This window comes from Bubalus kerabau, chromosome 12, assembly GCF_029407905.1.
Source record: "Bubalus kerabau isolate K-KA32 ecotype Philippines breed swamp buffalo chromosome 12, PCC_UOA_SB_1v2, whole genome shotgun sequence".
NCBI classification, from domain to species: Eukaryota; Metazoa; Chordata; class Mammalia; order Artiodactyla; family Bovidae; genus Bubalus; species Bubalus kerabau.
This window is the reverse complement of record NC_073635.1, coordinates 14,168,509-14,191,682: the sequence shown is the minus strand read 5'-3', so window position 1 is coordinate 14,191,682 and position 23,174 is coordinate 14,168,509. Positions and strand designations below refer to the sequence as shown.

Below are 23,174 nucleotides of genomic sequence, written 5' to 3'. Positions count from 1 at the left end.
GGCCAGTCCTGCCAGACCACGGCCTCTGCATTCTCTGTCTCCCCGTAACTCCCCACAGTGGAGCCTGCAGAGAAGTGGGGCTTCAGAGCTGTGGTGATCAGGGGCCCAGGACACCTTCCAGAGCTCCTCACTCATTAGAAATACTTTTGGCCAAAATCCACTGCCTGTTTTCCGACTCTTGTGTCCCAGCCCCTTGATTTTTACCTGGGCAGAGTAAGAACCAGCAAGAAGAAAATAACACATGTGCAGCTTTTATTTATTAGATTTGAACTGTGAAAATAAATCTCTTCACTTCTGGGACAGGAAAGAGAAGCCCTAATAAAGTTTAACTCGGGGAGGTTTCAGTTGACCCTGAGTACTCCTGCTCTGCCAGTAATTAATTTGATCATCAAATGCATCCTCATTAGTAATCATCTCTTCTAAAAATTAATGAGACTAGTGGACAGATCAGTGCAGGAGCCAGGGGTAGACATAACGGCATCGCCCTGCAGACCATTAAAATCTCTCAGCTTCTACCTTTTGCCACTTTCCCCAACGTCTGCCCTGGGAAATATGGACTGTTGGTAGATTCGCAGCCATTCCCAGGATAAAAGAACTTGGCTTTTCCCCCGACACTGTCAGCCATAGTTGGTGGATGACCTTTAAATGACCCTCCTCTCCGCCACCTCTTTTAGAAATTGCCTCCTGACGTATGGGCCATATACCAGGCCAGGAGTCCCAGATTTACAGCACCATGGATCTTTTCTTAAATGCAGTAAATCAAAATGGACTCTGGCTGCAGACACGTACTACTTGACCACTGTCGGGTCTCCCCTGCAGCCATGAACGCTGAAATGAATCCCTGTGTCCTGGCCTCGACTCTCTTTCTTCAGCATCTGCCAATGCAAAGAGACAGGCTCATCCGCACCAAAGCCCTGGGCCCGGACGCACACATGGCTGCCTGCGTACAGCAGGTGTCAGCTCGCAGCCAGACGATGTAATTAATCCATCTCTCCAATTGGGCTGCCGTTGGGGGGGAATTGTGCTCTGGGGCTTTCTCCATGCAGCTGGTTAGGAGAGGAAACATGAGGATTAGCAAGGGCAGCCAATTTCCTCCTCATCAGAAATGAGGGCTGTGAAGAGAAAGCAGGGAGAAGTGTGGCAGGGGTGAAAGAAGACCGCGTGGAAACAAAGGAGAAAGAAGAATGACTCAGAAGGGGAAGAAATCTTCAGCTGAGTAAGAGAATAAACACAGGGGAGGAGAAGTGTGGGTGGGAGCTGCAGTTTTTCTGGGTCTAGGTTTGTCATGTTAATTTTTGTTTTATTTTCCATCTTACAAAACAGTGTGTGCTCAGTGCAGAAAACTGGGAAACCTAAAAGAAGCACATAAAAGGAAACACATCATTCAGGGTGTCGCTTCCCAGGTATCACTGTGGGTAACATTTACATATATTGTTTCAGTCTCTTTCTCTCTGTGCGCATAAACATGCAGTGTTATCATTTTTAAATATCGACCAGTGGACTAGCCGAACGTAGTCAGTTCACGTTTCTGGAATTGTAGCCAAAGAGTAGAGCTGGGAATTCAGTACCAAGATGTTGGAATGGTTAGTTAAAGACTACGTTTTCTCCTCTGTTTAACAAAGCACCCAGAATAGTCATCAAGGGAAGCTTAAACAAAGTTAGTGCCCAATCTGGCCCTCCCTTTATAAACCACCCACTTCACTCAATTGATCGCTGAAAAGACCCTGCCTCATGAAGTTCTTAACTCGATGCAGCTTCCTCAGTCTGGTGATCGCCTCTCCGGTTTCTGTTCCCTCTCTGTGTGTCGCTGGGTCAGTCTGTCTGTCTGTCTCACCCACTCTGTGTCTCACATACACACACACAGACACAGACACACATGTGCACACACACTTAGTAAATGGCCAGAGCAGCTTTATTTTCTGGAAGATATAAAAGGAGAAAGTATATTAGCACTCTGGTTATAGGTTTCCAAGGAATGGGCATTACAAACGGTACTTACAAATGAGAGATGAGCAGAATGACACTTCATGCCTTTATTTTCACTTTTCCCTTCTTTCGTTTGTTCTGTAATTTATTGTGATTACACGTGTAGTTCATTCTGCTGTCCCTCCATGCACACACAGTTCGTGTTTTTATGTCCTCCTCCACCACCACCACCACCACTTTATTTCAAGCTGGTATCACTCACATATTCCAGTCACAAGACTTTCATTGGCAAGCCCCAGGGCTCTCGTTCCCCGTGTTAGAGATATATGTTTTCACCCGTGATTTACATTTTTTCCAAAGTCATTTCCTGAACCAGTGCATTATACATTTTTCAATTATTTAAATACAGACTGGTGCCCTGCAATGTTGTCCTTCGCTAATTCTCTGTGTATCTTGTCTTCTTTTCTCCTGGGTTTACATTTCTTCCCTGCTGCTGCTAAGTCGCTTCAGTCGTGTCCGACTCTGTGCGACCCCATAGACGGCAGCCCACCAGGCTCCCCCGTCCCTGGGATTCTCCAGGCAAGAACACTGGAGTGGGGTGCCATTTCCTTCTCCAATATTTCTTCCATTGTGGCATGTATTTCTCATCTCCAGTGCTACTCAGTTTATTTCAGGAAAATCTTGGTAATGATGTAACTGTAAAGTCCATAAAAAGGGTGTTGTGCCGAGTTTCTCTTTACAAAATGATTTTCCCCAGGTAGTCCTCTTAGTTATCATTTAGGGAGAAGGAGAAAAGGAGTGTTCTGGATGAAGTTTCACCCCTCTACACAGGATATCATGAGCTCAGATTTCCAAGAATCACCGGATCACTTAAGGAGCACTCTCAAGTCTGATCTTTCCCTCCTGAACCCTTGGATCTTAACTGATTAGGCTGGTCTTTTTAGTCTGCTTTTTCTGCCCAGCTCGTGATAGATATGCTTGATTTTAGGTTCACAGTTTTCTTGCCATTTCTCATGGCTCACCCACAGTATAAAAAACAAGCTAGCATATGATGATAATGGGAATTCTGCTTTCGATATAAATTTTGGACTGGGCATGGGCTCAATTGCAGCACGACAAGAGATTGTTACCACCATAGTTACCCCAAGAGAACTGCGAAACACAGACTGTTAAAGCTAAGAGGGGCATTGCTGAGACCCCTAATCCAGCCCACTTATTTCCTAATTTTAATCAAATAGAGTTGAAGTCACTGAGCTAAGCCGTACTCCCAAACCCCAAGCTCACCTCCTGCTCCTCACGGCTCCTGGTTCTCGGTCCTTGGCTCCTTGCTCCGCCTGCTCATGCTTGCATTCTGAGAATCTTTTCCTTTTACGTTCATTCATATTGATCTCCTACCCCCTGGAAAGTGAATTGAGACACAGGGGGCTATGATCCTTCCCCCAACATGTCAAATAACTGTCAGTCTCTTTTTTCTTCTGATAATGGAATAGAGATTAATTCTGGTGCCTAAGGTCCATCTTTAAAGGCTAATTTTTATTTTTTTATATCCAGCAACTCTCTGAGTAAAGAATGAATGAATTAAAGAACAAATTGTTGAGTCACCACACATGTTTTAGTCTCGGCTACTAAAACCTGTAAACCAGCTTCCCTGATTCTTAATATCCACTGCTTCTCCTAGTCATGCCCAAATATATACTAACCTCATCTCACTGATTGAATAGAACCCACTCTCTGACAAGTCTTTGTTGAAGTGTAAGGGTTTTTTGAGCCCTTCTGTCTTTAGAAGTCATGGATGCTCTCTGCTGCAATTAGATGCTAAGGAACTTATTAGTCGCTGACCTCATTAGGTACTACAGGCATGGCCCCAGGGCTCTGAAAGAATGACTGCAGCCTTGGGAAACAGCCATTCTGTCTTCACTCGCACTGAGTGTGTGTACATAAGTCATATACGTTTCTGTTTAGACTGTTTGCTACCATCCAGATGTTTTGAGAACCTTGCATCCTGAGAGCTGACATGTACATTGTGCTTATCAAGGAACCAAGGCTTAGAAAGAGTAGTAAGAAAGCTCCGATCCAGGTAGCACAGTGCTTAAAATTTCTTCCTAATTATTTTTCCTAATCTTTTGAAAGTGAGGTTATATCACACATTGAGACTTTAAAGGACAATGGTGACATGCCAAGCCCACTCTTAGTGAAAGACCTTAAAAGATGACAGGGAATAAGGACACTTTTTAAAGCAGCTCTGCTGTTCCCTTCCTCTTGCTCTTCCTGCTGATGTTTGCAGTTGATGAAGCATTTCCATAGCATTCAGCTTCTACACTCTTTTTAAAAATTTATTTATTTTTAATTGGAGGATAATTGCTTTACAATATTATGTTGATTCCTACACTGTTGATTAGCAGGACCTGTTCAGAAAACTGTACTTTTCAAATATTTCTGGAATATTTACAAAAATTAATTCCATAGTAGACCTTAAGGCAAATCTCAATAAATTTCAAAGTGGTGCTATTGTATTTTCTGACCACATTAAAATTATTAAGAATCAATGTCACAGAGGATGACTAAAATTCTGTATGCTTAGAAAATTTAAAACACACATATAAATCCACATAAAAAGAAATCAGGATTGTAATTTTAAAATACTTGATAATTGATAGTTAAAATACAACATATCAAAACTTGTGGGATGCAGCTAAAACAGAACCTAGAGGAAAAATTTTAGACTTTTAAATGTCTGTTTTAGGAAAAAAGAAAATTGGAAACAGAAGTAAGCATTGAATTCTTGTTTTAAAAGAATAAACACAAAGAAGGAAAGATAAGTAAAGATAAGCACTGCTGCTGCTGCTAAGTCGCTTCAGTCATGTCCAACTCTGTGCGACCCCATGGACTGCAGCCCACCAGTCTCCTCCGTCCATGGGATTTTCCAGGCCAGAGTGCTGGAGTGGGGTGGTATTGCCTTCTCCAAAAGATAAGCACAGAACTTACTAAAGTAGCAGAGTCATACGCTGCAGAAGATCAGCAAAGGCAGTTGTTGCCTGTTTGAAAAGACTGATATAATAGAAATATTTGGCAACAGTGATCATAAAGAGAATAAACCAATAAATAACATTTTTTAAATGAGTTACAACTTTAGATATGACAGAAATTAAAGAGCTATGAAAAAATCAGGACTAGCTTTACCACAAGTTTTTAAACTCAGGTGATATGTAAAGATCGCTAAAGGAAAAAAATGTGTTAAAATTAAATCAGGGAAAAATCAAAAGCCGCAATGATCTCATTTTAAAAACTGGAGGTAGTAGCTTAAAAACCTCACATCAAAGCAATGGATCCAAAATGGATTTACAGAGAAGTTCTACCAAATATTCAATGAAAATTATGACAGTCTTTTACAGAATTGTTCAGATGATAGAAGAGGAGGAAAAGCTTTCCAACTAACTCATAAGGCTGGCATAAATAGTACACTTGATACCAAAACAGGACAAAGGCAGTAAAAAAGAGGGGTGGAGGAATTACAGGTCTGTCTCACTTATGAACTTAGATTTAAAATTCCTTTTGAAAACTTAATTTAATCTAGTATTTTATAAACCACCCTATTGGATTTATTCCAGGAATTCAAGGTTGGTTCAATATTAAAAAAGTCTATTAATATAATGTAACCCCATTAACAGGTTAAGTCAGAATAATATAATCTTTTTAACAGCTACTGAATATCCATTCATAATATTAATATAAAACTAAGTAAAAAATGAAGATTGTAACAACTTGGAATAAAATAAAACCTTCATTTCTTGTTACAACATTATCCACAGTGAACTCAGTGGCAAAACAAGTGATTTTTTTTAACCTTCCCAATGTAATCCTTACATAATCCTTCTTAATCCTGATATAATCACTTGGACTAGAATGTAACTGCTTTATGTCACTTGCCTGTATCATGATTTACATTTTCAAATTGTCCTTTGGAAGCAAAAATCATTGCTACGCAAAGTCTATTGGCAGACCCTAAAAATGTGGTTTCTTTTTTGTTTCTTCTAGAAAAAAATTAAAGTCATCTTGGTGTTGATTTTCCTATTTCTAGAATGCTTGTTAACTGGCTATATATCCCAGATGCTGATTGTCCTTGTTAGATGGTGGTCTTTCTGCTGACTTCGGCAAAGCCTGTGGTTGAAGTTTTCAGTCAAAGAACATAGGTAGACTTCCCACCTGCAGGGTTCAATTGCATGCAGTCTCTGATCTCTAGTTGAAGGATTGCTGAGGCTGGAGGAAGACATCATCCCAGGGTAGATTGATATTGATACTAAGTGTGGAACTACAACTTTAATTTCTCTTAATTTTTATACCTTGGGAGCCTTTTTTGCTGTTATCATTCACGGCCATGCTGACACCATTTATTGTAAAGGGTCTGAGAGATTCAGCTCACTTCTTTAATGCTTCCTATGTTTAATGTTTCAGAAGCAGAGAAAATTGGTTTAAAATGGTAATTTTCTGTCTGCGTCCTTGAGATCTATGCAAAATGGGTGGTACCGTATTTCATTTTACCCAATAGATCTCAGCCCCGGATATTAAGAACATGTGGCACATTTCACAGTGGCAGTCTCTGTTGAGCTTTTCTGTTGCAGCTGCTGCTACTCTTGCTGGGGTTTTGCCTGTTTTTTTTTTCTTTTTTTCCTTTATGACAATCTACAGTTCACAGACTAGCAAGCCTCAGGTAGTCCAGAGGCTAAGTAGCTGCCTCCGAGGATGCCTACAGGTGGTTAAAGCGCCTCAGGGAAACTGCTCCTTTTGAAATATATATGTATGTATATATATATATTTTTTCTAATTTATTCACTTTTAATCGAAGGATAATTGTTTTACAATATTGCATTGGTTTCTGCCATAAATTACCATGAATCAATCATAGTTATACGTATGTCCCCACCCGCCCACCTCCTTGCCCATCCCACTCCTCTAGGTTATTACACAGCCCCAGTTTCAGTTCCCTGAGTCATACAGCAAGTTTCCATTGATTGCTTTATGCATGGCAGTGTATATGCTTCCATGCTACTCTCTCCATTCACTCCCCCGTCCTCCCCACCCCACCACGTTCATGAGTCTGTTGTCTATGTCTGCATCTCCATTGCTGCTCTGCAAATAGGTTCATCAGTACCATCTTTCTAGATTCCATATATATACATTAATATATGATATTTGTTTTTCTCTTTTTAACTTACTTCACTCTGTATAATAGACTCTAGATTCATCCACCTCATTAGAACTGACTCAAATGTATTCCTTTTTATGTCTGAGTAATATCCCATTACTAAGGAGAAAATGGAAAATGGAATATTACTAAGTAATACTGCATTCCAAAGGAGAAAAGGAAAAATATACCCATCTGAATGCACAGTTCCAAAGAATAGCAAGGAGAGATAGGAAAGCCTTCCACAGTGATCAATGCAAAGAAATAGAGGAAAACAACAGAATGGGAAAGACTAGAGATCTCTTCAAGAGAATTAGAGATACCAAGGGAACATTTCATGCAAAGATGGGCTCGATAAAGGACAGAAGTGGTATGGACCTAAGAGAGGCAGAAGATATTCAGAAGAGGTGGCAAGAATACACAGTAGATCCGTACAAAAAAGATCTTCATGACCCAGATAACCACAATGGTGTATTCACCCACCTAGAGCCAGACATCCTGGAATGTGAAGTCAAGTGGGCCTTGGGAAGCATCACTACGAACAAAGCTAGTGGAGGTGATGGAATTCCAGTTGAGCTATTTCAAATCCTAAAAGCTGATGCTGTGAAAGTGCTGCACTCAGTATGCCAGCAAATTTGGAAAACTCCAGCCACAGGACTAGAAAAGGTCAGTTTTCATCCCAGTCCCAAAGAAAGGCAATGCCAAAGAATGTTCAAACTACTGAACAATTGCACTCATCTCCCATGCCAGCAAAGGAATGCTCAAAATTCTCCAAGCCAGGCTTCATCAGTACATGAACCATGAACTTCCAGATATTCAAGCTGAATTTAGAAAAGGCAGAGGAACTAGATATCAAATTGCCAACATCAATTGGATCATTGAGAAAGTAAGAGAGTTCTAGAAAAACATCTACTTTTGCTTTATTGACTACACCAAAGCCTTTGTATGGATCACAACAAACTGTGGAAAATTCTTCAAGACATGGGAATACCAGACTACCTTAACTGCTTCCTGAGAAATCTGTATGTAGGTCAAGAAGCAACAGTTAGAACTGGACATGGAACAACAGACTGGTTCCAAATCTGGGAAGGAGTATGTCAAAGCTGTATATTGTCACCCTGCTTGTTTAACTTATATGCAGAGTACATCATGTGAAATGCCAGGCTGGAAGAAGCACAAGCTGGAATCAAGATTGCCAGAAGAAGTATCAATAACCTCAGATATGCAGATGACACCACCCTTATGGCAGAAAGTGAAGAGGAACTAAAGAGCCTCTTGATGAAAGTGAAAGAGGAGAGTGAAAAAGTTGGCTTAAAACTCAACATTCAGAAAACTAAGATCATGGCATCTGGTCCCATCACTTCATGGCAAATAGATGGGGAAACAATGGAAAGAGTGACAGACTTCATTTTGGGGGCTCCAAAATCACTGCCAATGGTGACTGAAGCCATGAAATTAGGATACTTGCTCCTTGGAAGGAAAGTTATGACCAACCTAGATAGCATATTTAAAAGCAGAGACATTACTTTGCCAACAAAGGTCTGTCTAGTCAAGGCTATGGTTTTTCCTGTGGTCATGTATGGATGTGAGAGTTGGACTGTGAAGAAAGCTGAGCGCTGAAGAAGTGATGCTTTTGAACTGTGGTATTGGAGAAGACTCTTGAGAGTCCCTAGGACTGCAAGGAGATCCAACCAGTCCATCCTAAAGGAAATCAGTCCTGGGTGTTCATTGGAAGGACTGATGCTGAAGCTGAAACTCCAATACTTTGGCCACTTGATGCAAAGAACTAACTCCTTGGGAAAAAACCCTGATGCTGGGAAAGATTGAATGTGGGAGGAGAAGGGGATAACAGAGGATGAGATGGCTGGATGGCATCACTGACGTAGTGGACATGAGTTTGAGCAAGCTCCGGGAGATGTGAAGGACAGGGAACCCTGGTGTGCTGCAGCCCATGGGTTCTCAAAGAGTCAGACATTACTGAACAACTGAACTGAACTGAATATTCCATTATATATATGTACCACAGCTTCTTTATCCATTCATCTATCGATGAACATCTAGGTTGCTTCCATGAGCTAGCTATTGTAAATAGTGCTGCAATGAACATTGGGGTACATGTGTCTTTCAGTTTTGGTGTCCTCAGGGTATATGCCTAGTAATGGGATTGCTGGTTCGTGTAGTAGTTTTATTCCTAGCTTTTAAAGGAATCTCCATCCTGTCTTCCATAGTGTCTGTATCAATTTACATTCCTTCCAACAGTGCAAGGGGGTTCCCTTTTCTTCACACCCTCAAGCACTTGTTTGTGAGTTTTTTTTGTTTTTTTTTTTTACCTTCTAAACATAAAACTTTATTTCTAGTTACGTCCCTTTGTGGGATATACTTAGGACCAAATACTTAATAAAGAAGTCTTAATTATATCCTTGGGCTGTTTTGGTTTCCACCCCCACCCCGTAGAGTGACCCTTGTCTCCCTTCCCCATGCAGCTTGAGGCACTTGGTGTCATGAAGAAAGCGGTAGTTGGCTGGAGAGATGGGGCATCTTAAATCCCCTCAGCGTGAGTTCACAGACTAAGAGGGGCTTCTTCCTCTCAGGGCCCTCCCCAGTTAGCAGAAGGGAAGCCCGTTGGGTACCACATAGACTTCCATATCTCTCCGACAGGGTGGGGGACCCTGCCCACACCCTAGGCTCTCTTCACCCTAGTTACTTCCTGGCTATAGTGATCCTACACACCACCCCATCTCCTGACTTCTGCCCTCACTTTCTACTCTGAGCAGCCTGAGCACAGGAAGCAAGTGGTCCCACAGACTGTAGAGATCTCAGAAGTACCAGAGAGGCCCCGGGCAGCTTCGGAGAACCAGGTGACTGCCAGGGGGCCTGCTCTCTACCACACAAGCCCTGAGGAAGCTTGGACAGATGCTGCTCTCAACTGGCCTCAATGTTTGATTTGGCTCACTCTCCACTTCCTCCCCACCCCTGACCCAGAAGACCATCATATATATGCTATCAAAAGAAGGGGTTGAAGCAAAGGAGACAAACCCCCTCTACCTTCCTGTGTTGAAAGGTGCCACGGGTTGCCAAAAAGTACAAGATATGAGTCCAGGAGGCAGGGGACAGCTCTCCGGGTTTGTTGGGATTGAGAGAGGAAAAATGTTCCAGCTGTCAAGCCCAGAAGCCCATGGCGGGAGTGGGAGGGGAAACCTTATCACCAGGAAGTCCCTTCTCCTTCTCATGTTCCCTTTGAGCTACAGAATAGGCTCTTTTCACCCCACCCGACTCCAACCCCAGCTGTTAAGGCTTTGGTGCCCTGTAGTGGAGTGGAGGGAAAACACACATCTTTGGCCCAGCTCTGTCCACTAAGGGCAAGAGTTAGTCCTTAGTTCCTCCAGCCGCACCAGGTGCCTATACATCCACAGCGAGAGAAGCTGCCCATCCCGGGACAGAAAGAAAAATGGGCGTATTACTTGAGAAGGAAATGGGTGTAGGCCCAGACCAGGATCATAGGGCCCAGCCCTCTAGGGAAGGGAAAGCCCTGGAGGTGCTCCTTAATCGCGACTCCCCACGAGCTGCAACACAAAGGTGAAGATGTAGACGATATCTGTGTAGATCTGCAGGGCACCGGTGATGTAGTTCTCCGGGCTGATGGTGTGCTTCCGGTTCCCCAGGACCATCTGTGTGTCATAGGCCAGGAACAAAGTGAAGCAAATGGCCCCCAAAGCGGCATAGACCATGTGCAGCCAATAAACGTATTTGAAGGCCAGCACAATGACAGTGATAATCCCAGTCACTGTCATCACTATTCCCAGGACACAGAAGAGGCCTGTGCACGAGGTGAAGTCCACCTTGGTCTGGAAGCAGAAGATGGTGACTGAAATGGACACCACAGCAGTGATGATCATTGCAATGATGACGGCTTTGGTTTTATACACACTGGAGATGGTGCCAGTCATGTAGGCCATGGCAAGAGTAAAGAGGATCAGCAGGATTATGTTCCATGGGAAACGGCGTCTGGGTCCCTGGCAGCAGGCGAGGGTCAGGTATGTGACCAGGAAGACAGCATAGGATGCGTAGTACACGGCCATGTTTGCCCTCACGAAGTCACCGACCGGCTTCACGAAGGTGAAGACAGCGATGATGCCCACCGTGACGAGCAGCTGGATGGAGATGATGGTGTAAACCTTTCGGATGAAGGCGTGTCGGACTTTCCTGTCATCCCAGTCTCCAGATCCAAAAGTGTCACTCACTGCTCTCTCCCCGCCATCATAGCCATGGCCTGGGCCATAGTTCATGGGCATCGGGTGGACTGGGGGCATAGGCTGTGGGTAGCCAGCAGGGTGACCGTAGCCAGGCTGTGGGTAGGCGGCATACCCCCCGGGCACGACAGACGGCTGCCCGTAGCCCCCTGGGGGCGGAGAGCCAGGGTACAGGGGGCTGCGGCCCTCATATGGAGGAGGGGCACTGGGATGGGACATGATGGCTCAAAGGCTGAGGAGAGACCCCAGCTGCTGAGACCTGGCGCTCTGGATGGTGCGTCGCCGGCCTCCTGGTGTCGCCTGTTTGTGAGTTTTTTCATGATGTGCATTCTGACCAATGTGAGGTGATAACTCATTATAGTTTTGGGTTGCCTTTTTTCTAATAATGTGATGCTAAAGCTGAAACTCCAGTACTTTGGCCACCTCATGCGAAGAGTTGACTCATTGGAAAAGACTGATGCTGGGAGGGATTGGGGGCAAGAGGAGAAGGGGACGACAGAGGATGAGATGGCTGGATGGCATCACTGACTCAATGGACATGAGTCTGAGTGAACTCCGGGAGTTGGTGATGGACAGGGAGGCCTGGCGTGCTGCAGTTCATGGGGTCGCAAAGAGTTGGACACGACTGAGCGACTGATCTGATATGATCTTTCTAATAATGAGCAATGTTGAGCATCTTGTCATGTGTTTATTAGCAATCTGTCTGCTTTGGAGAAATGGCTGTTTCAGTCTTTTGCCCACTTTTTGGTTGGGTTGTTTGTTTTTCTGGTATATGAGCTGCTTCTGGTTGTGCCGGGTCTTTATTCCTATGTGTGGGCTTTCTTTTTTAATTCAAATTTATTTATTTGTAACTGGAGAATAATTGCTTTACAGTATTGTGTTGGCTCTGTTGATCTGATTCATGGTCAGCATGAATCAACTGTAGGTATACATGTGTCCCCTCCCTCTCGAACCTCCCTCTCACCATCCACCCCATCCCACCCCTCTAGATTGTCTCAGAGCACCAGATTTGAGCTCCCTGCATCAAACAGCAAATCCCCATTGGCTATATAATTTTACATAGAGTAATATATACATCATGAGAAATGCTGGGCTGGAAGAAGCACAAGCTGGAATCAAGATTGCCAGAAGAAATATCAATATCCTCAGATATGCAGATGACACCACCCTTATGGCAGAAAGTGAAGAGGAACTAAAGAGCGTCTTGATGAAAGTAAAAGAGGAGAATGAAAAAGTTGGCTTAAAGCTCAACATTCAGAAAACTAAGATCATGGCATCGGATCCTATCACTTCATAGGGAATAGATGGGAAAACAGTGGAAACAGTGTCAGACTTTATTTTTGGGGGCTCCAAAATCACTGCAGATGGTGATTGGAGCCATGAAATTAAAAGACACTTACTCCTTGGAAGGAAAGTTATGACCAACCTAGATAGCATATTCAAAAGCAGAGACATTACTTTGCCAACAAAGGTCCGTCTAGTCAAGGCTATGGTTTTTCCAGTGGTCATGTATGGATGTGAGAGTTGGACTGTGAAGAAAGCTGAGCGCCGAAGAATTGATGCTTTTGAACTGTGGTATTGGAGAAGACTCTTGAGAGTCCTTTGGACTGCAAAAGATCCAACCAGTCCATTCTAAGGGAGATCAGTCCTGGGTGTTCTTTGAAAGGATTGATGCTGAAGCTGAAACTCCAGTACTTTGGCCACCTCATGTGAAGAGTTAACTCATTGGGAAAAGACCCTGATGCTGGGAGGGCTTGGGGGCAGGAGGAGAAGGGGATGACAGAGGATAAGATGGCTGGATGGCATCACCGACTCAATGGACATGAGTTTGAGTGAACTCTGGGAGTTGGTGATGGACAGGGAGGCCTGGAGTGCTGCAGTTCATGGGGTCGAAAAGAGTCGGACACGACTGAGCGATTGAACAGAACTGAACTGTATGTATATGTTCCAGTGCTACTCTCTGGTAGTCCCGCCCCCGTCCCCGCCTGTCTGCAAGTCTGTTCTCTGTGTCTGCATCTCCGTTGCTGCCCCCTAGCTGTGGCTTCCCTTGTTGCAGAGCACGGGGTTAGTTGCCTCACGGCATGTGGAATCGTCCCAGACCAGGAATCAAACCATGTCCCCTGCGCTGACAGGTGGATTCTTAACCACTGGACCAAAAGGGAAGTCCAGGGAAACTGTTCTCATCTGGTGAGGCCCTCACCTATCTCCCCAGGACGTGGCCCTGGAGCCAGAAACCAGTGAAACTTAGAGACCTCCAGAAGGTTCCAGTTACTCTGAGACTCCTCATGTGGGGTTCCAGACCAGCCCCAGTGTATTAAAGTCACGTGGACACTTCGGGGCATGAGCAGACGTCCTCTGCCTCCCACGTCTTCTGTGACAGGTGAAATGTGCCCAGTATTTACAGACCTTGTTGCAGGGCCACCTAAAGATTCGAAGTCCTCAGTTCAGGGGCACTTCTCACCCTCCTCTCAGGCTGCCCCTGGATGTGTGAGTCTCCTGAACGTAAAAACATTAACTTGTGTTAACAAAGGAAAATTGAGAATATTGTTGTCATTGAGTTGGCTTCCCTGAAGTTCTTCCATTAATTGAGAGTTAAGTGACATAGGTGATGACCCATGTCCATCCTTTGTCAGACATCTGTGGCTGATGCAGAGATAAAAGTTTCAGCTGTTTTTTTCTCTCATTTATATGCAGCACATGTTAGATCATGACAGCTTTCTCACCAATTGGGACTCAACTAAAATCTCTCAAAACCACAACTTGCATTCTTACCCTTAACCATGAATTCAAAATGGGCATTCCTTGGAGAGCGTAGCATGGAAACATATACACTAGCTTATGTAAAATAGGTAGCCAGTGGGAATTTGCTGTATAACTCAGGGAACTCAAATCAGGGCTCTATGACAACCTGCAGTGGGAGGTGGGATGGAAGCTCAAGAGGGAGGGGAACGTATGTATTCCTGTGGCTGATCCATGTGGATGTATGGCAGAAAGCAACATAGTACTGTAATTATCCTTCAATTAATAACAAATAAATTTAAAAATAATTTTTTAAAATGTTCATTTCTAAAACTGCAGCCAGGTGGCCAGTGATGGTGGTAGTATCTTTTGTTGATACTACAGAGAGCACGCTTTGCTCTCCGTGGGCTGTTCTGAATGAGGCCCAGATCACTTTGCATCAGTCACCTTCAGAGATGGCCACAGAATTTTGGTCACAAGTCATCCATAAAAGGATTTTCTGGCTACAAGCTTGCTCATGACTGGGTTATAAACTCTGCAGACAAAGAACAAATCTCTGTTGGCCTTTGGGGCGCGATTCGAGACCCAGCTGTGCAATTCCGTGCTTGTTTGAAGCAAATGGGCCAACCTGGCTGGAAAGCATGTTAATATTTTAAATTTCTACATTAGCAGCTGTACATGTGCCCAGAGGCTGGGGTGATGACCACCTTATATAATTACCACCCCCCAAAAAAAGTGATAAGAATAAATAAATCCCAGCAAATTGGATTATCATTTGCAGCAGAAGTGCCAGCAGAGGCAACAGAGAGAGCATCACCGATCTGTATTCCTACTCTGGCAAAGCAGTTGACACCTTCTCTTGGGAATTGCATGAATGGTGTTAATTCATGTTGGCTGGCCCTGTGTTTTGAAAATTGGCTGAAGGAGGACAACTGGCCTGGCTAGGACGGGCCTGAACAGCAGACCTTGCCTCTGAATATTAATCCCCAAGAGTGCCCACTTGTGGAAGTTAAAAGTCACTTGACCTTAGTCTCTCCATTTTTGCAGAGAGGATTGTGACGGCGCTTTCGTTTAACTTGGTACCCTTTGCCATTCAAGGAGCCTTCCGAACTTAATGGATACTCTTTAGTCTTACAATATCCCTCTCGCAAGTACTGTCATCTTTGTGTAACATGTGAGGACAGTGAAAGACAGGAGGTTAAAACGACCCTGCAAAGTACACTATTGAAAAATCGTCTGAAGAAGAGAAAGCAGATTTTAGAGTCTTCCAAACCCTTTTTGTTATCTTCATGAGTCCGGTAAGCAGGACATTAATTGATGTGTTGCTTTGCACATGATACATCATTCCTCATGAGACAGTTGCGAGGAAAAGAGGAGACCAGAGCAGTAACACGGCTTGCTCAAGGTCACACAGCACGTCAGCCTCAGAGCTGACCATATTAACCTTGAAATGATGATCTGGGGCTTCTTTTTTTTTTTGGCCTTTTCGCCAAACCTTGGCTGGACTTCTTTTCATAATGTTGCCTGATCGGGGTATCATGTATCATGGTAAATAACTACTGGATTGTACAGATGCCAGAAAGTATCTTGTCTTTCACACAAGGCCCTCCCAAGAGGATATCCAAGTAGCGGAAATGGTCTCTAAAACCCTGTCTGATGACACAGTCCTCCACCCCAAGGTCATGATCTCCTCTCCTGCACAGACAGTGGGCTGCCTGCCAGCAGTGTGCCTGGTGTAACTTGACACTCAGGGAGGATCCTATTTTAAACATCCTCCTCCTCTATGTGACAGGCTTATTTTCAGTAATAATCAGCTTATTTTCAGTAATAATCATGAAATGAAACAAGTAATAATAATGGCCAAGAAAGAAATACAGTGAAATTTTTCTGATATTGAATTTCACATATATGATGCCTACAAACTTTTAATAGTATAATAAAAAGGGACAAAAATCACATCTATTAAATCTTTTTTTTTAGCTCACTTAGCAGTTTGAACTTTGATATTTTGATTATAGTTAATATATTACAGTATGTCTCTATAAAGAAAACTGAGCACCAAAGAATTGATGCTTTTGAACTATGGTGTTGGAGAAGGCTCTTGAGAGAGAGTTCCTTGGACTGCAAGGAGATCCAACCAGTCCATTCTAAAGGAGATCAGTCCTGGGTGTTCATTGGAAGGACTGATGCTTAAGCTGAAACTCCAGTACTTTGGCCACCTGATGCGAATAGCTGACTCATAGGAAAAGACCCTGATGCTGGGAAGATTGGGGGCAGGAGAAGAAGGGGGCAACAGAGGATGAGATGGCTGGATGGCATCACCGACTCAATGGACGTGAGTCTGCGTGAACTCCGGGGGTTGGTGATGGACAGGGAGGCCTGGAGTGCTGCAGTTCATGGGGTCTCAAAGAGTCGGACACGACTGAGCGACTGAACTGAACTGAATATATTACAGTACGTAAATGGCCAGTAAATACGTGGATCTTTGAATGTTTGTTGTTGTTCAGTTGCCCAGTCATGACTCTTTGCTGTAGACTCGTGGACTGTAGCAAACCAGGCTTCCCTATGCTTCACTATTTCCTGGAGTTTACTCACGTCCATCAAGTCGATGGTGCCATCCAACCATCTCATCCTCTGTCACCCGCTTCTCCTCCTGCCCGTGAATCTCAACAAAACCAAATGCAAAGGGTACAGTTTACACAACTGCTGTTACTGTCACTGACGTAACATTTTCTTGATTTGTTCTTTAGTTTTAAGGCAAACAGTTAACAATTTTGAAAGAATTTATTTCGGCTTGTAAAATATGAAAATTCAGTAAAAATATTTCACATGAGAAATCAATTCTGCACTCAACAAGAATGGCTCGTGGTCCTCACCACATTTCGCTCTTTCCAATTTTTGACATAAAATTTCTTTAAGGGGTCTTGTGAAACGAAGTAGAGTAACTCAGTTCTAGTTCTTAGTCTTGGCAACAACTGTGTTCTCATTGTTTATTTTGAATCTGCTGCAGAAATCTAGGAATTTGTGTAGTGCTGCAGGGGTTGAGGACACTGTGTGTCTTAGATGAGCTCTGCTGCTGCTGCTAAGCCACTTCAGTCGTGTCCGACTCTGTGCGACCCCGTAGACGGCAGCCCACCAGGCTCCCCCGTCCCTGGGATTCTCCAGGCAAGAACACTGGAGTGGGTTGCCATTTCCTTCTCCAATGCATGAAAGTGAAAAGTGAAAGTGAAGTCACTCAGTTGTGTCCGACTCTTCGCAACCCCATGGACTGCAGCCTACCAGGCTCCTCCGTCCATGGGATTTAGATGAGCTCAAGTGCTTTTAAGCCCCAAAACTGGGCTTAGCTGAGTCCTGTGTGAGTCTGGGGGGGTGGGGGAGGGTTGGCGGGGAGCAGACTGTGACTCCAACATTTTCCAAATTAGTTTCTACATAAAGTATGTTTATTAAAGGGTAAGAGATGGAACAGTACTCATTTGAAGCGTACATATATGTTGAATCTTAACAGTAAAGGCAGCAACTGTTTAGGTTTTAGGTCAACAAAGGATTTTTATCAGGATGGAGTGTTTTGTCCGATTTTGTTCGAATTGCTGGTGCACTGATAGTCAAGAGATGGACCTTTGGATAGTTTAATTTTTGTTCAGTTCCGTGCAGTTGCACTTGCTTATTTCCTGTACCGAGTCCGACAGCGCCTAGAGCCCTGCTGTGGGAATCCTACCACTGCATACTTAGGCCCCCAAATCCTCATCTCAGTAGTTCCCCGTGTTTCCCACACTCTTGAAGTCTTAACATTCATCGTTCCTGCTCCCCTCTGGAAATTCTGCACAGCTCACAGAATTCGTGGATTTTTTTTCCCTTTCCTTGCAACCAGGGAGATCCCAGTGTTAGGGACCAGCCCCGGGGAACCTGGAAACATTCCCGCTCCAAACCCTTGCCCTCTGGATTTCATGCTTCCCCTCCAAAGAATCCACAAGCCTCTCCTTCCCTTCACCCACTTCCTGAGATCTTACTCTGATGTATGCATGCTGTGTGTATCTTGGGTCAGACACATACATTCAGAGAAGCGGACCCCCATCAGCACACTGCTCTGGGTGGATGGCAGGGTGCCCATGTTTCACAGGACCCCCCTGCAAGGATCCGCACCCCTGAAAACACTTACTTCTGCCTCTCCCCAGTCTCCCAGAGCTGTCCCAGAGCACCCACAGACATGACCCCAGGGTTCCTGGTCTCGACCTCTCAGAGGACCAGCCAGGTCAGACCTGCCCTTGGGCTGTTTGGCTCCGGCCGACATCAGGATTTGTGACCGCGGGGTCAGGGAACAGCATCAGACTCCAAGCATCTCTCAGTTGTAAATGAAACCTGATCCCATCATGAGCAAGAGATTGCCTTTCTGCCTAGCAATGAGAGTGGCATTTAAAATTCAATATCAGAAAAGATATTGACGAGATTAAGGGCCTGAAGGAATTGATTTATGAGGAAAGACCCAAGGAATTAAATATGTATAGCCTGGTGTAATAGGATATTAGGCTCGGAGCACAATTTCATTTCTATGATCCAGTAGTCCTGTTATCAGTCATCTGAATGGTGGGGCTCTCTCCGAGAGATGTTTCTCCCCTAGGGGTCACCGAGCTAGAGGTGGAGAGGGAGATGCCCAGGTGCGTATACCCGGCCACAGTCTTCATCATCCTTGGGTCTTAAGGTAAATTGAAGTGCACTTTCATCCGCAGGGAGAAGCAGATGACATTTTTAAAATTTATTTATTTTTTATTTTTGACTGTTCTGGGTCTCTGAGGCTGCCCAGGCTTTCTCTAGCTGCGGCTAGCAGGGACTGCTCTTTTTCGTGGCGTGCAGGCTTCTCATCGCAGAGGCTTCTCTTGTGGAGCCCAGGCTCTCGGGTGTGCAGGTCACTAGTTGCGGTGCCCATGGCAAGTGTGATCTTCCCAGACCAGGGACTGAACCCATGTCCCCCGCCTCGGCAGGCAGATTCTCACCCACTGTACCACCAGGGAAGTCCAAAGCCAGTGACATTTTAAACTAGAATAAATTTTGAGTAGTCTTAGCATCTCATGTGACCCCAAAAATTCAAGCTAGTTCAATTCCATCCTTTTTTTTTCTTCTCCCAAGGAGAAAAGTGAATGGTCTAGGTGCCAGGTGGGTTTCTGTCTCTTGTCAGGAGTACTGTTGGCTGTGTCTACCTCAGGCAGAGCCTGGCATGTGATTGGCGCTCACTGTCAGCGTGTTTCCACCTCATGGCGTAAGTTCACGTGACTTTGCCACCACTCTAGGTTTAGAAAGTGCTCCACCACCACCATGAAAGACACAAAACCAGTGTTCCGTTTAGGGATCCTCTCGGTTTTACACCAACCACCACCTCCATGCCCCAGCAGCTCACCACTCCTGCCAAAGATTCCTGAGCTATCACAGTTCTGTGAGCGTCAGCTTATCATTCGACTCATTGGAAAAGACCCCGATGCTGGGAAAGATTGAGGGTGGGAGGAGAAGGGGGCGACAGAGGATGAGATGGTTGGATGGCATCATCGACCCAATGGACGTGAGTTTGAGCAAACTCCAGGACATAGAGGACAGGGGAGCCTGGTGTGCTGCAGACCATGGGGTCGCAAAGTGTCAGACACGACTGAGTGACTCACAAACAACAGCTCATCATCAGACGTTGCTGGTGTACTTCCTACTGTGAATTTGCACCATAGTCCATGATTTTCATGGGATCTAACTTTATACTATCTTTTAGTTATATAGACTTCACTTTAGTGACAAAAGTATAAAACGTAAGCAAAAAAAACAAGGATAGAGTTACAGTTTTTAAAGGAAAGTGAAATTTACCGTACTGCTCACAAAGGGTACATAAAAGGCATGTCCCATGAGGTACAAAAACAGCCTCACTTGTAAGTGGAAAATGGTGAATGCCTAGGTGGAAGTCCTTGCTAGGAGGATTTTAAACCTGGTGTGTCCTCATTTCCCTCTCATATTGAGGGCTTGATGTGGTTGCCAGGGTAGAAAGTGCACTTTGAAACGGGGAAATTGAGTTGGGCAAGCGGTAGGTCTTTGCAAGACGCCATGGCTTTAGGTCCATGACTTAACCTCTGGGCGCCCATGATTCACCCATCTATAAAAATGGAAATGTGACCTCACTTATTCTGGGGCTCCAAATAACATTTGTAATGCACTTTGAATTTGTCAGAGAGAAAGACCCATTACACACCGAAGTCTACATCCCCAAAGAGCATTACAAATGATCCTATTAAATCAGTGGCCTGGAAACATTAAGATGTGTCAGGTACTGCATTTATTTACCTGTTATTGTCCGCCCGAGTGTTTGTACTTGATTGGCATATGGATAATTGTCTAATTGGAACAGAGTCAGTTGTAACCACCAAAAGATGTAATAGTGCATCTGTTTAATACCACACTCTCCACTGTTAAATTAAAATTATGCTGCAGTCAGCCAGTCCAACCGAAAGGCTCTTCTGATTAAGTTCTTGCTGCCTGTGAACTTCTGTAATTGAGGCACTTTGGTACTTAAAAATTCAAACCGGAAAGAACATTATACAGTTTCATAAATTTGAAGAGAAAAAAGACTGAGAAAGCCTGACTTAAATTATCTAGTTGCAGGCTATCTCATTGTTTTTATAGGGCATCTAGTCAAATAAGGAATAGCAGTTCTGAATTACCACTGTTTTGAATACATAAATATTAGGTTCATGAGCTGATGTTTTGTAAACAAAAGAAACGGTTTGAAAGAATGCAGACAGTACTCTAGGGGTGTGTTGATTTTGTTTTTCCTAGTGGCGGTTTTGGTTTATTTGTTTGCTTTCCGGTGGGACATGGGGAAGAAATTACATAATTATAAATTCACTGATTGGGCTTCCTTAGACTTTGAAGAAATATTCCCCTATAGCTTCAGGACAGCATCTATTACTTCCAGAGTAATGAATCAGAATGCCTTTCGTGGAACTGCTGTTTCCCTCTGAAGCTTTCATATATCCATATGTCTGGAACAATAAGTTACCCAGTGATAGATCAAGTAGTTTTTGTAACTGAGCTTGTTTTAGTTTGATGTGTGTGTGTGTGTGTGTGGTTTTTTCCTTTGTTTTGTTTTTTGCTAGATTATGGCTTAATCTCATAGAATTGGGGGAACCAGAGCAAATATTCATTTACCTCTTTACTCATTCATTCATTCAGCACCTACTATATGTTAGAGGTAACCCAGTTATGGCTTCTACCCTTGGTGGATGTAGTCTAGCTGGGGAGATTCCTATGAACTGTAATAAGTCATATAAAAGTGCTTTGGGAAGATGAAAGAAAACTAACTTTGCTTGGATGAATGGAGGGGGTCTTTATTGAGGAGGAACCCAAAACTGCTGCAAATAGTTGTGCAAGCTTTGCCCTGAGCAGGACAGCAGGCCAAATGGGTGAATGGGAATGAGAATAAGCCCCTGCTCCACTGCCCAACCATGTGCCTTAGTGAGGGGCCCTGTCTGGCTAGAGGGGGCAGCTCTTTTCTACATTATAAGTCATCAAATGATTTGATTTTAGCCTGAAAGCATTCTTTAAGTTGACTTAAATGTTCATTGCAACACTGTTTACAATAGTCAGGACATGGAAGCACCCTCAATGTCCATCAACAGATGAATGGATGAAGAAGTTGTGGTACATATATACAATGGAATACTACTCGGTCATGAAAAGGAACAAAATTGGGTCATTTGTAGTGATGTGGATGAACCTAGAGTCTGTCATACAGAGTGAAGTAAGTCAGAAGAAAGAAAATATCATATATTACTGCACATATATGGAATCCGCAAAAATGGTACAGTTCAGTCCAGTCACTCAGTCATGTCTGACTCTATGCTACCCCATTGCCTGCAGCACTCCAGGCTTCCAGTCCATCACCAACTCCCAGAGCCTACACAAACTCGTATCCATCGAATCAGTGATGCCATCCAACCATCTCATCCTCTGTCATTCCCTTCTCCTCCCGCCTTCAAACTTTCCCAGCTTCAGGGTCTTTTCCAATGAGTCAGTTCTTCCCATCAGGTAGCCAAACTATTGGAGTTTCAGCTTCAGCATCAGTCCTTCCAATGAATATTCATGACTGATTTCCTTTAGGATGGACTGGTTGGATCTCCTTGCAGTCCAAGGGACTCTCAAGAGTCTTCTCCAACACCACAGTTCAAAAGCATCAATTCTTTGGCGCTCAGCTTTCTTTATGGTCCAACTCTCACATCCATACACAACTACTGGAAAAACCATAGCTTTGACTAGATGGATCTTTGTTGGCAAAGTAATGTCTCTGCTTTTTATGAAGAATGGTACAGATGAACCTCTTTGTGTGGCAGGAATAGAGACGCAGCCGTAGAGAACAGACATGTGGTCCCAGGCAGGGGAGGGGAGGCTGGGGCAAACTTAGAGACTAGCACTGACGTATACACAGTGTGTGTGTGTGTGTGTGTGTGTGTGTGTTCAATCAGTAAGTTGTGTCCAGCTCTTTGAGACCTCATGGACTGCAGCATACCAGGCTTCCCTGTCCTTCACCATCTCCTGGAGTTTGCTTAAATTTATGTCCGTTGAATCAGTGATGCTATCTAACCATCACATCCTCTGCTGCCCTCTTCTCCTTTTGCCTTCAATCTTCCCCAGCATCAGGGTCTTTTCCAGTGAGTCGGCTCTTCGGATCAGGTGGCCAAAGTATTAGAACTTCAGGGTCAGTTCTTCCAGTGAATACTTAGGGTTGATTTCCTTTGGAATTGACTGGTTAGATCTCCTTGCAGTCCAAGGGACTTTTAAGAGTCTTCTCCAGCACCAAAAGCATCAGTTCTTCGGAGCTTTATATCTGTCAACTTGTCATATCCATCTTTATGGCCCATCAGTTCTTCAGCCTTCTTTATGGTCCAACTGTCGTATCCATACATGACTACTGGAAAAACCATGGCTTTGGCTATATGGATCTTTGTCAGCAAAGTGATGTCTCTGCTTTTTAATATGCTGTCTAGGTTTGCCATAGCTTTCCTTCCAAGGAGCAAGCATCTTTTAATTTCATGGCTGCAGTCACCATCTGCAGT

General features: G+C 44.0%; 2 protein-coding genes across 4 annotated transcripts in view; one reads left to right on the top strand and one right to left on the bottom strand.

The window, feature by feature from the left end:
• ENOX1 (ecto-NOX disulfide-thiol exchanger 1) overlaps positions 1–23,174 on the top strand; it is a 340,778-nt gene that overhangs the window by 241,789 nt on the left and 75,815 nt on the right. The gene's annotated exons all lie outside the window — the stretch shown is intronic.
• Positions 9,938–11,656, bottom strand: LOC129624302 (protein lifeguard 3-like). Its single transcript, XM_055542002.1, has one exon. The coding sequence runs from the start codon at positions 11,575–11,577 to the stop codon at positions 10,651–10,653; it is 927 nt and encodes a 308-aa protein (XP_055397977.1). The 5' UTR covers positions 11,578–11,656; the 3' UTR covers positions 9,938–10,650.